At 37.7% G+C, this 12,749-nt stretch overlaps 1 protein-coding gene across 1 annotated transcript in view; it reads left to right on the top strand.

Moving 5' to 3' along the window:
* Positions 1-12,749, top strand: part of clstn2a (calsyntenin 2a) — a 232,097-nt gene that overhangs the window by 163,601 nt on the left and 55,747 nt on the right. The window contains exons 4-5 of the mRNA XM_039654681.2: positions 4,215-4,423; positions 11,619-11,768. Of these exons, the coding sequence (XP_039510615.2) occupies positions 4,215-4,423; positions 11,619-11,768 (359 nt within the window). The remainder of the gene's footprint in view (positions 1-4,214; positions 4,424-11,618; positions 11,769-12,749) is intronic.

The raw sequence follows: 12,749 nt of genomic DNA, 5'->3' as shown, positions 1-12,749 counted from the left end.
CACACACTTCCAATTGTTTTACTTCAATGTGCATTTTGTGATTTTTTTTTTTATTTTTTTTATGAAATATTAAAGGATTAACATTGCAGATTTATTTTCACAGCTGCTTTTGCTCATAGTTACCAAGGTTGCCAATATTAGTGGATGGCACTGTATGTTTTGTTTTACTCTTGATGTGGCCCCTCACCAAGAAAAGTTTGGTCTAGTGGTTCAAGTACTGGTATTTAGCATTTTGGATAAAATCTACAAAATACTTCACCTGTAGTCTACAGGCAAGAAGAGCAATCGACTCTGTGGTATGGACTGTGTGAATTAAGGGACTGGTGTCCTGCTGTGCAAATGATCTATTTGTTTAATTCATCGTCTCATTATCAAAGTTTAAGTAATTTATTTGATTAGGATAAACCCCTTGAGATGCAACATCTCGTTTTCGAGGGGGTCCTAAAGTAAATCACAGCCATTACAAAAGAACACGAATCAAAATAAACAAACAAAAACAACAACAATTACACTTATTTGACAAACAAGTACATACAGAACCACAAAAAAAAAAAAAAAAAAAACGAGATATGAAAAACTTTACAACCACAAGATCAAATTGGCAGACATACATTGTATATACAGTAGTATGTAAGCATTCTGTGTCAGCATCATACAAAACAAGAGCAGTTAGTCATAAAATAAGAAGACAAATTATTCTTAAAAATCCCAAATGAAGTGATGGATCTAATATTGGAAGGTAAATTATTCCAGTCTAAGGTGGCTTTAAACATAAAAGCTCTTTTACCAACTGTCTTCTTGGCTCGAGGGACAAAAAAATAAAGCTGAACGGAGTGCCTCAAATTATAATTTGAAGTATTAAGAACAAAATACCGTTTTAAATAAGAAGGGTAATTGAAGTGGATAATTTTAAATATTAGTTGAAGCCAATGGATTTGTCTTCTTGTATTTAAAGAAGGCCAATTAAGGGCAGAATACATTGTGCAATGATGCGTAAGAAATGGGCATCCAAGGACAAATCTGCACAGTCTATTATAGGCTGTTTTGAGACGGGAAAGGTCTGATTTTACAGAGTTATGATAAACAACATCACAATAATCAAAAATTGGAAGTATAAGTTGAGAAGCGAGTTTCTTGCGCACACTATAAGTAAAGCAATTACGAGAACGATATAAAGCATTAATTCCGTAATTGACTTTACGTAGGATATGACCAATATGAAATTTGAAAGAAAGCTTAGAATCCAGCCATACACCAAGATATTTAAATTTGTCAACTTGAGGTAGAGGAGTACCGTCAGAACAAGTTATTATACAAGCATTGGTTTCAGATTTAAGTTTTTGTCTGGTACCAAAAATCATAAGATATGTTTTAGTTTTGTTGAGCAACAATTTGTTATACAAAAGCCAATCTTGTAAAATTTTGAAATCATACTGAAGACACGCTTGAATTTGTGGAAGATCATGTTTAGATGTATATAAGACGGTGTCATCAGCATAAAGTTGAGCACAACAGTTATTAAAGATTGATGGTAAGTTATTAACATAAATAGAAAAAAGGAGTGGTCCCAAAGTTGAGCCTTGGGGCACACCTCTTTGTTGAATTAGTAGATTGGATTTTTTTCCATGTAGGATGACACATTGTTTTCTATTATGGAGGTATGAACTAAACCACAATACTGCATTTTTAGACAGTTAAAAGGAGAATGAAGCTTAACCACATTTGTGGAAGCTTGTGAGGCAGAAGAGCCATGAGGAAACCACCTGCTGTGCAGAGTTAACCAGCCTAGACCATTATCGGTTTCCTTTGGAGTTGCCTTTAAAGTTGCAGTCCGCCATTTTTCCTGTTTCTCGCCATCTCTGTTCGAAATCTGCAATTGCAGTCATTCGCGGAATTATCAACTTTACGTGAGTTGTAACTCAACACCCTCCACACGGCACAGCGTTGAAGAACACAATGTTTGAAGCGACTGTGAGACACTGCACCGGTGTGGAGACTGGCATTCAGAATCACAGATTATTCTTTTTGGAAGTATGACCATAATTCACAAACACACATAAGAATTTTCGATTACAAAAATCGATTATAATCGATTATGAAAATCATTGTGTAGAGACTCTGAACAGCTCTCAAACCAGCTCTCAAACCTTGCTCTCTTAGACAAAGAGTAATAAAAATTAAAGTCCCACCTGCGACTTCCAACTCTCCGATTGGCCAAGCCGACAGAAAGAGCCTGGATTTCTCCAAGGTGATAAAGGACGCTCTGCCACTTCCCCCTCTCTCTTCTGTCGTGTCCTCGTCTGCCTTCGTCATGTATCTTCGTGTGTCCCCTCACCTGGGGAATTATATTTTCTTTTGTGTAAAATTTGTGTTTTCTGTTAAGTTTCCCACCCAGTTCATCTCACAGGAAAGGAGATGAATTTATCTGAATTTGGTAATTTTACCTCAAGACTTTTAACCTTTGTTCAAACGTGTGTACGCTGAATCATCCTCAAGCCCACGTGACCCTCCAACGACACACAAAGGAACTGATGGGGCAAAAGACAAAATGCTAAAATGTCTGCATGCTAAAACGGCTGTTTATCCAACCCGGTCTCATCCCAAGACGTCATATAACTGACGTTTTGGGACGTCTTTTGACCATACGTCAATATTCGCCTTTTTAGGGCCCCCTTAAACGTCGGTAGATGAGGTTATGGGATCCTAACTCTACCCTAGACCTAAACTTAACCCTAAACCTAACCCGTCACCTAACTGACGTTAAAGGTAAAGCGTCAGTTGTATGACGGCCCGGGATCGCCATCTACCGACGTTTAAGGGGGCCCTAAAAAGGCGGATATTGACGTACGGTCAAAAAACGTCCCAAGACGTCAGTTATATGACTTTTTGGGATGAGACTGTGTTAGTTTATCTGGCACATAAGGTCTATTAGAATTAGAATAATTATTAAATCTTTATAGTTATTGTTATAGTTATTGACCTTGGTGTTAAAGGGCCTTTAAAGTGTGCTCTCTTCACCTTATATCTCAAATCAGAGTGAAGTTCAGTGTACCGTCCAGCCTTCACTCGCTCTCTCCTTCCATCATTCTTTTTTTCTCTCTCTGTCCCTGGTGGCACTCCAGGAAATAAGTTGGCTACAGGCACACACATACACACACCCATACTTGCACACATTGCTACACACCCAACCCTGGCTGGCCCTGCATTGATGACCCATCAAGATGTTTACAAAGTTGCCGGAAGCTCCGTATGTGCACGACAATCTCTCTTACAATAGCAAATCACTGCAGCTGGAACACAGCTCTGATGAAGTGCAGGAGAGAACCGTGCTTTAGGCACCTACTGCTGTGTGAGAGAGAGAGAGAGAGAGAGAGAGAGAGATGAAGAAGTGCTTTTGATTTCACAGCTTGGGCCGTTCTGATGAATGTCTCTTGACATCTCGGTACAGAAGGGTCTGCTGGAACGTGCGCTTGCAAGAGAGATCGCAGAGTACAGGATATCAGTGGGATAATCCAGACCCGGCACCAGACACAAATTCATTTTTTTCAGGGGGGCACAACTTAGATAAACCTAATTGCATAATAGCATTAAATGATATGACCGATTATGAATTAGAATGATTAAGAATTAGTAACCCCAAAACTAAACCTACTCCCTCAACCTATGTTTTCAGATATCCAGATGTTTTAATTGTGAACGTTCAGATTCGTTCATAATGAAATGCATTACTAAGCAATGATTGTATGTGCGGACATATTGCAGGCGTAGCTTCATCTGGTTTCGTGTCGGTGTGCAGAATGCAGCTTGATAAACAACAGCTTAATGTTTGATGAGTAATTTTATTTTGATGAAACTGCTAATCAAGCCATCTATTCTACCTACTGCAGTGCACAGTACTAATTGTTATCAAGTAAACATGCTTAAAATACTTACAATCAGATTATATTAACCAAGGACATGTACATATTCAATTTAAACAATCAGTCTGGCAATGTGTGCTATCAGTACAGTTTTTAGAATAATTCCGGTCTTTATTAATTTCCGTCTTCATTATAGTTTTTATCGTGCAAAGTTATTCACAATTCACTTGCACAAATTTGGAGGTGTTATATGGGTTTCAGTTTCATTAGCACCTTTGATCTATGCAATTAACAGCTCTTCTGTTCTTCACCCTGATTCATTGTTCTCTGTCCCACCCCCTGTTTCTGTTGCAGGGCTGTGGTTCATATCCAGGTGGATGATGTAAATGAGTTCTCGCCGGTGTTCAGGGAGCCGTTGTATCGTGCCACTGTGACCGAGGGCAAGATCTATGACAGCATCCTGCAGGTGGAGGCCTGGGATCAGGACTGCTCTCCACAGTACAGCCAAATCTGCAACTATGAGATTGTTACACAGGAGACACCTTTTGCTATTGATCGAAATGGTAAGTGTTAGATAAGGAGACGTGTGAAAAGTATAAAAAGTATAAAGTATGAACACTTTTTAAAGCAGAAGTATTCTTCCAGAGATACTTGATATTTGTATTTTTTGCCCTTAATTAAATCATTAAAGAAATTGAAACTTACTGCTAACCAGTGTTGTGCCTGAACGCGTTCAATGAACATTCATGATCTTGTTCATATTTTGGGCGAACGTGAACTGTATTACTGCCTGATGAATGTTACTACGTTCTTACTACAACGTTACTACGTTGTTACTACTACTATACATTCATACAATAGGGTGCCAGATTTATATAGAGCCTTCCAGGCGAAAACTCGGCTAAAACACACGTAAACAGGCCAGAAAAAAAACACCCAATCTGGCAACACAAGCCACCAATGTCGCACCGCGGCCGCCGTCGCCAAAGCAGCGAGCGAGGAGGCGTCGTCATTTATACTGTTTTTTTGATGAGGTCGGTGAGGATGGGAAAAATCTTACATTTTTGTGCAAACTTTGCCCGTCGATTGTTGTCTGTGGCTGTATATGGGCTGTGGCAATAATAAAAATAAAAAAGCTCGCAACATACAGTATGGAAAAAAAAGAACTATGAATGAACTAGTTAATTTTTTTTTTTAAAGTATGAACTATGAACTTACCTAGTTCATTTTAAAATGTGTGAACTGAACTTTGAATTAGTTCATGTAGAAAATGAACTTTCCCAACACTGCTGCTAACCTCACCAAATGTTTTGGTAGACTTTGGTAGAGGCCTTTTATTATTTTCACTTATTTAATGTCAGTTATTATTTTAGGAATTAATTATTTTCAGCAAGGATATATTAAATGGATAATTATAATAATAATAACTTTCTATTTCAAAAGTACTAAGGTATACTAAGCAATACTAAGAGTGTTGAAGAAAGTGTATCATTTTCCACAAAAATATTTAACACACAATAATTAAGTGTTTATTGAGCTCCAAATCCTCATATTATAATGATTTTTGAAGGATCATGCAATACTGAAGACTGGAGTAATGGTTTAAAATAAAACTTATTTTTTTATATAAATGAATTACACTTTAATTATATTCAAATAGAAAATAATTATTTTAATAATATTGGACAACATTTACTGTATTTTTGATTAAATAAATGCCTTGATGAGAAAAAGATACTTATTTTAAAAGTATTAAAAAAGAATTCTTTTAAATGGTAGCCTTTCCTAAATTTTAATTAATTTATATTTGATTACACTTAAAAAAAAATAGATAATTAAGAATTATTGTCTACTTTTACTTCTAAGTTCAAATATAAAACAACATTATGTATACGTTTATTTGATAAGCAGCAAAGAATTGATTCAGAGACTGTATCTTATTTTTGTTAAACTGATCTGGAAGCTTTTTTACTGGTGTGGTAAAAAAAAAAGACTAATTAAACGCTCATTAACATGTCGTTTTCTTTTGCATTTTGAGTATTGATAAAATGTCCCCATCACCAACAGTGGTTACACCATTATTTGTTTTATTTTAATAGTTTAACCGAACTTTAGGTCTAGGAATATACAATATATAATTTTTCACCTTCTAAGTAAAGACTAAGAAGTAAAAAGTATGTTTGTTTTTGTTCCTTATAAATGCGATCAAGGAAAGAGTACATATATTCACAAATTTCCAAAATATTACTGGAGTAACTAAGTACAATTTACACCCCAGTTCTATTGTGGCTGGGCTGGCTATTTTCCACTTGTATTTCTCACTGTTTTACCATTACATGAAGACTATAAAAGTGATAAAGACATGCAAATCATTTTCTCACTTCTGCGATTACTTCACCTGCTATTTCTCTCTTAGGTGGAGATGATTGAATTTGATTTGTTTCAGCTTTCATTTTCTGTATTTGTCATTCACCGGTGCAGAATTGATGTCTTATTTGCTTATCGTCGAATGCATGAGTGAATTAAACGGCTCATTGGCCAGCTGGACCCTCAGAGCTCCAATCTTTGACACATTCGGGCACGTCAGAAACGAATCTAAGGTGGAGGAGTGACGTTAGCCCACAGATCACATAGCCGTCTCTCTGCTTTGGTTGTCTGCCTCCTTCTCATGTTCTCTTGTGGGGTGTCAGCTGTCGCAAAGAGCTGCGGTCTCTTTCATGGGCTCAAGTCGATCTCTGAGCTCCTGTCTCATTCACTTCCTCTTTCCGCCTTGGGCCCTGCCAGCGTCTGTAGTGCGACTGGCATTGACAGGGCTTGGTTAGTGCCAGGCGAGAGCTGAGTGATGCATGGGCCGCCTGAGTGGATTTTGTTCTGAGGGCTTTTGGCTCCATTATTTACTGTGGATCAGAGGGCAGAGAGAGTTATTAAATACAAAAGGCCCACTGGCATTGTGTTCTCCAGTCCAGAGAGTGGAGGAGGAAGAGCAGGGAGAGAATCAAAGAAAATGAGATCAGGAGAAAGAGAAAGATTAATAGTTTGAGGATAGAAACATGCACTAATGATGTTGGGTAGAAGGGATTTAGGGTATGTGTTTGTGGCAGTATATGCAACTTCAGGTAATTCAATAAATGTATTCTGTGAGATTTCAAAACTCTTGTTTTTGTGCACTCAAGGACTATCAGCGGAAAATGTTCCTATTGCTTCATATATATGCGAGTGAAACCAGACGCAAAGAAGCACATAAATGTTTATTTGATACTCACTTTTGAATGGAATTCGATGAGAGAAAAGGAGGACGATAGATGAAGAGCAAGAGCATATATAAGACAAAACATAAGAGTGGGAATAAGAGAAATAAGTGTGAAATAAAAAGGGGTATCGGATATGGTAATTTATACCATCGGCAGCACTATAATTCTGCTGGAAGCCATTAAATGAGTTTTCTTTGTTCTTTATGCTTTTACTCTGTGAGAACAGAAATGAAAACACGCTGAGGCACATGCTTAAAGTTTCAATCACAAGTGTCATGCCTATTCAGACTGAGGCACACACCCCCTATGATTTTGATTGCAACTTTCAGAAAAAAAAAGTGTCTGATAATTATGGTGCGTGGTTTATTGTAGATAAAGAAAAGTGTGGAACATTGAGGCAGAATTCACTTGTCTAAATTGTCTAAATCATTCCAATTTAATTGCGCATGCAGCATATTATTTCCTTTTAATTGGAAATTATGTCATACCCTCACGACTTTGTTCCACAGAAGAACGTCAGCATCCTGACCCTCCATTTATGCTGCTTTTTTATATAACAAAATGTCCATGTGTATCCATGTATAAATGTATCCATTTATTCTGCTCTTTTTCATTCAACAAAATGCATGATGAGGTATGTGTCTACCAAGTTCAGCAGCAATTTTGTATGTTTTATGAATTTTATTTGAATACATTAATTTAAAAAGTCATTCATGTAATAAAATATGACAATTAAACCTGGCATTCATTGAATGACAAATTTCTGCCCACTTTCTCGACCAAGTGAGCAAGGACAGCCAATGGTGTCCCTTAAAAAAAGGGTGTACGTTGCCCCTGGCGTGAGCTACACTTTGCAGGAACATAGGCAAGTTGAGGATCTCACATGCTTGCTCACCCTCATTGTCTTATTTTCTGTTTTCGTACTCCTAGTTTATATCAAGCGTGCCGCACAAGCCCTCAAAAGTGAAGCCAAAACGTCTTGATCGCCCCCCAGTGACTGGTCATAGTATAGGTCATAAACCCCGCCTCCCCATATTATTCAGCGGGAAGTGAGACCAACTAAACAATTAAATTGCACTTCACATATACTTTTCCCAAAGATAGCTTCTGTCATTTACTGTAGCTTCTATCACTTTGATATAATTTCAAGGTTCAGGTTCTCTGTGGGAAGTCGTTCATTTTGATAAGCGAGTTCGAACAGGAGAGTCACTAACGCGCATCACAGAACAGAGCAAGGCGACCATTTGAGCTTATAAGACGTAAAGTTTGTTATTTTTTTTTAATGAGCAATCTTTTCGCTTTGATAAGACCCTTATTCATCGTCTGAAATCGTTGAAAGCCCTTTGAACAATTTGCAGTTTGCACTGAAACTGTCTTTTGGACCTTGAACCGTCCAATAGGAGCTAGGGCTGGGAATCCTGATATGTTTTCATCAAAAACCTTAATTTCTTTTTGACTAAAAAAAGAATGACATGGGTATCTTGGATGGCATGGGGGTGAGTAAATTATCAGCAAAAGGTTTTTTTAAAAGTGAACTACTCCTTTAAAGAAAAGTGCAGGGGCGTGTGCTTGTGATTGATTCGGCGAGAATGAGGGCGGGGCCTTGATTACGCGGCTTTACTTCCTGCTAACGACTGCGCATGTCCTGTCCAGAAAACGCAAGTGCGCAGACTCAAGTTTCAAGATGTCAGCGCCATATCGGGACGCTGGCGGCTCCAGTTCTCTCTGATGGAAAAGAGCGAAGGTCCATCTTTTTTACAGTCTCTATGGTTTATATCTGTGCAGCACAGACAGAGGCCCATTGATAACTCACTGGAGGAGAACTGTTCCTTTTTCAAACTCCCTTGCTCTTAATCATGTCACCTGACATTAGCTGCTGTTATCAGTTCTATCCACACACACACACACCTCCTGCTTACTCCCATACCTGTGTTTGTTGAAGGAAAAGGCTTTGAGGGCTTTTCAAGACACACTTTAGCTTTGTGGCTCTGAGGGTTGGTGCAGACTCGGTCTGGGAGCCCAGAGCGACTGACCTCTATTCCTCATTGCTGTCTCCTTGACAGCACGGCTGGTCTCATTGAAATGCAGCCAGCAGGTAAAAATAACCACAGGCCCACGGACGTGTGAGAGCATCAAATCACTATCTGCTAGTTCAGCCTCATCTGAAGTCTGTCACCACGGAGTACATTCAGACTCGCCGCCATAGACCAAACAGCAACCCTGCCGACGCCTATAGCAACTATAGGAGCTAAATGCTAAATTATACACATCAGTCCTGTGACAAAAAGCACTCATTACTCGAATGATAGGAGCCAGAGGATCTATGTCATTATGGTTAGTAACCTTGCTCTGCAAGTGTACAGTCTGTGGTTTGCTGACTTTTTCCAACAACAGAGTCTGGCACCTCTTAAGCTGTTAAGCAGGAAGAATACTCATCACTGAAAAAAGCTTTTAGAGCATGGCCTGGCTTCCTGCCAGAGGTTAGAAAGTCAGAATGTACCTTTAGCTCTTAGCGGATAAAGAATGACTCGTACAACAATGTCAGATCTGTACATTGTTTCTGTACAGAGGTCTGGGTCAGTAATGATTGATTATGTTTCATATGTCTTGATTGAATGAAAGTGCATCTTTACTTTGTGGAAGCAGAATCAGTTTCCCGTAGGCCTATAACCAACGGGTTTGTTGTTTACTGTTCAGCAGCACTATAGTTTGTGAGTGTCTCTCTTGCTAAATGCCTCATTTGAAACATAACTTAAAGATTTAAATCTGATTAAGAGCTTTTTGCTAACTGGTTAGCAAAATAAGATAATTAAAAACACAAAGAAAAGGTGATTTGACCATTTTTTTATCGGTAAAATTATGTGATATGATATATTTTAAAAACATTCAATATATATAGAAAGGATACATTAAATTGATAAAGTGATATTGAAGACTGTTAATGCTGTTCTTATGAACTTATAACTTGTATGGACTAAGCACCGAAATTGCACATGACCTTTTTTTAACTCTTAGTGTTATTCTTATTCCTCCTCCTCCTTCCATTCTTGAGTCTATGGCAGGTCATTGAACCACTTGTGGGGTAAATTATCAAATTTAACACTGATATAGAGGACAGTCTTATCAATAACTACAGCATATTTGGAGTTGCACTCATGTTTATGCTAAAAATGTTATGTTTCCCTTCGATCAAGCCGATTTGAGTGCATTTCATTTTCTCTCTTGCTGATTTTCACCAAAATTTGCTTAGATCATCTTCAGACCATGTTAGCAAAAAGTTATCAAAATATTTTTGATAAACCAATTTAATAAAGAGCACGGCAGTTGATGCAAGGCTGGTACTTTATCACAAGAATGACCTAAGGCAACTTGCAGGTTTTTGGCACAGTGCCACCTACTGGTCAGAAGAAATTAAAATTTATATTTTTGATTATTACTTCTGAATGGTTTCCCCATAATTCATAAAACTCCTTTGATTCAGTGCAGCATACTAAGTCGAATGTTTGGGCATTGGCCATTTTGAATTTTGTTGTAAAAAGGGTGTCACTATGAAAACTCAGCATGGGTCATAAAGACCATGCCCTGAAGGTACTCAAATGTTTTGAGACGAGACAAAAAAACAAAACAAAAAAAACCTTGTTCTAACTCCCCCTAGACCGATGGTCCAATTTCCATCAAAACTGTCTCTGACCATCTTCCAAACCATGCCGACAAAAAGTAATGAAACGATTTTTCATTGACCAAACCATTCTTTTACAGCACTACCTAATGTCATCATTTTGCTGCTTCCAGCTATATTGTTAAATTGCAATAATATTTAACAACCTTTTACTGTATTTTTGATCAAATAAATTCAGCCTTGGTGAGCATAGAAGACTTCACACTGAACTCAAAATGTTGAGTGCTATACACTGCACATTGATTTGTAGTTACTTCTAATCAGGCACTGAATGTAGAGTATCCATTTTAAAAAGTTAGAATGATTTTGTTAAGAATGGAAATAACAACATTTTGAAATATATCCGATATGTTGTTTTTTTTTTGTTGTTTTTTTTCTCCATGGAAAAATAGAAGGTGTAGTGGTTACTACTGAACTCTGTGTTCAGAGTAAATATATTCAAAGAATGAAGTCATCATTTGTTATATTGCTAAACATGTCCCACTTATGTTATTTTATTTGCCATGAATGCCGATAAAGCCTTGTGAAATGCAAAATATGGAAATTAGATGTAATTGTCTTTATTCTAATTAGCAGCACTGGAAACAGTCTTGCGATATAATCCATAATTGCTGAAACATGGACACTTACACTGTTGAAATTACTTTTGTGATTGAAAACATTTGGCCTGAGTCATTGTATGGGAGCTTAATTATTTATTTAAAATCTTATGTTGTTGCAGTATCTCTGTCTGGCGGCTGCAACTATTACAAACTGCTCTCTTAAGGTTTATTTCTCTCACTTATCATGAGCTTGTTTTGTTTTGTTTTTCTCTCTCTCTCTCTCTAGGCAACATCAGGAACACAGAGCGGCTGAGCTATGACAAACAGCAGCACTACAAAATCATGGTGACTGCTTATGATTGTGGTCAGAAGAGGGCGATGGAAAGCGTTCCGGTTCACATTGACGTCAAACCAGTGTGCAAGCCTGGCTGGCAAGGTCAGTAGATACTACTAACCAAACATTGTTACCTCAACTTTTACTGTTGCCCTATTCCTTACGCCATTCAAATTAGCTATGTATCCTGATCAGTTTTTTTCATGAACACCAAATAGTTTGCCATTGACATGGCAACTGGCTCAAAAAGTTCTGTGGGCCCAGTATTATTATTTTTCTTTATTTTTTTTCTTTACTTTTTTTAAATTTCAAATTGTCATGTTGCAGTTGACTAAACTACCATTGAGATGAATGAGAATTCTAGAAAAAAATAGCTTTCACCATGTATTATTGATTTTCTTTAGGTCTTTCAAGGCCACATCTAAGTAAAGTTTTTATCTTTTGTCGCAAGTATCTCAAATGCCCTTTAGAAATAGGTTTCGATGTGTTGAAGGTCTTTTGGAAATCAAATAATTGCATTCATATTTTTTAAGAAAAAGTGTCACTTTCACTTCACAGGAAGAGTAACAGAGTGCCTAAATAGTATTTTTAATTTAAACAGTGTCTTGATAATCAGATAAAAACTCGCTCTAGTTTTGAGTCCCTGTCGATTTACAACTCTGCTTTTTTTATTTAGTGATTGATTTTAAATTAGTTCACCCAAACATTTAAATTCTATCATCATTTATTCACCCTCATGCCATTCCAAACCTGAATGTTCTTTATCTACAAAACTCAAAGGGGATATTTTGAATGCCCAGACAATAAAAGTGGCAGAGACCAGCTCATTGTATTTGAGACCAGCTCATTCAAGTCCGAGTCGTGGCCGAGACCAAAGAGAGTTGAGTCAAGGTCGAGACCATAGAGGGTCGAGTCCGAGTCGAGACTGAGACCAAAGAGAGTTGAGTCCAGGTCAAGACCAGAGACCATAGAGGGTCGAGTCCGAGTCGAGACCGAAACCAAAGAGAGTCGAGGCCGAGACCAAAGAGAGTCGAGTCCGAGTCGAGACCAAGACTAGAGGGTCGAATCCGAGTCAAGACCGAG

The sequence above is a fragment of the Pimephales promelas genome, chromosome 5 (assembly GCF_988280905.1).
Source record: "Pimephales promelas chromosome 5, fPimPro1.hap1.1, whole genome shotgun sequence".
Lineage (NCBI taxonomy): Eukaryota > Metazoa > Chordata > Actinopteri > Cypriniformes > Leuciscidae > Pimephales > Pimephales promelas.
Note: the sequence above shows the minus strand (reverse complement) of the source record. Positions and strands in the feature narration are given on the sequence as shown.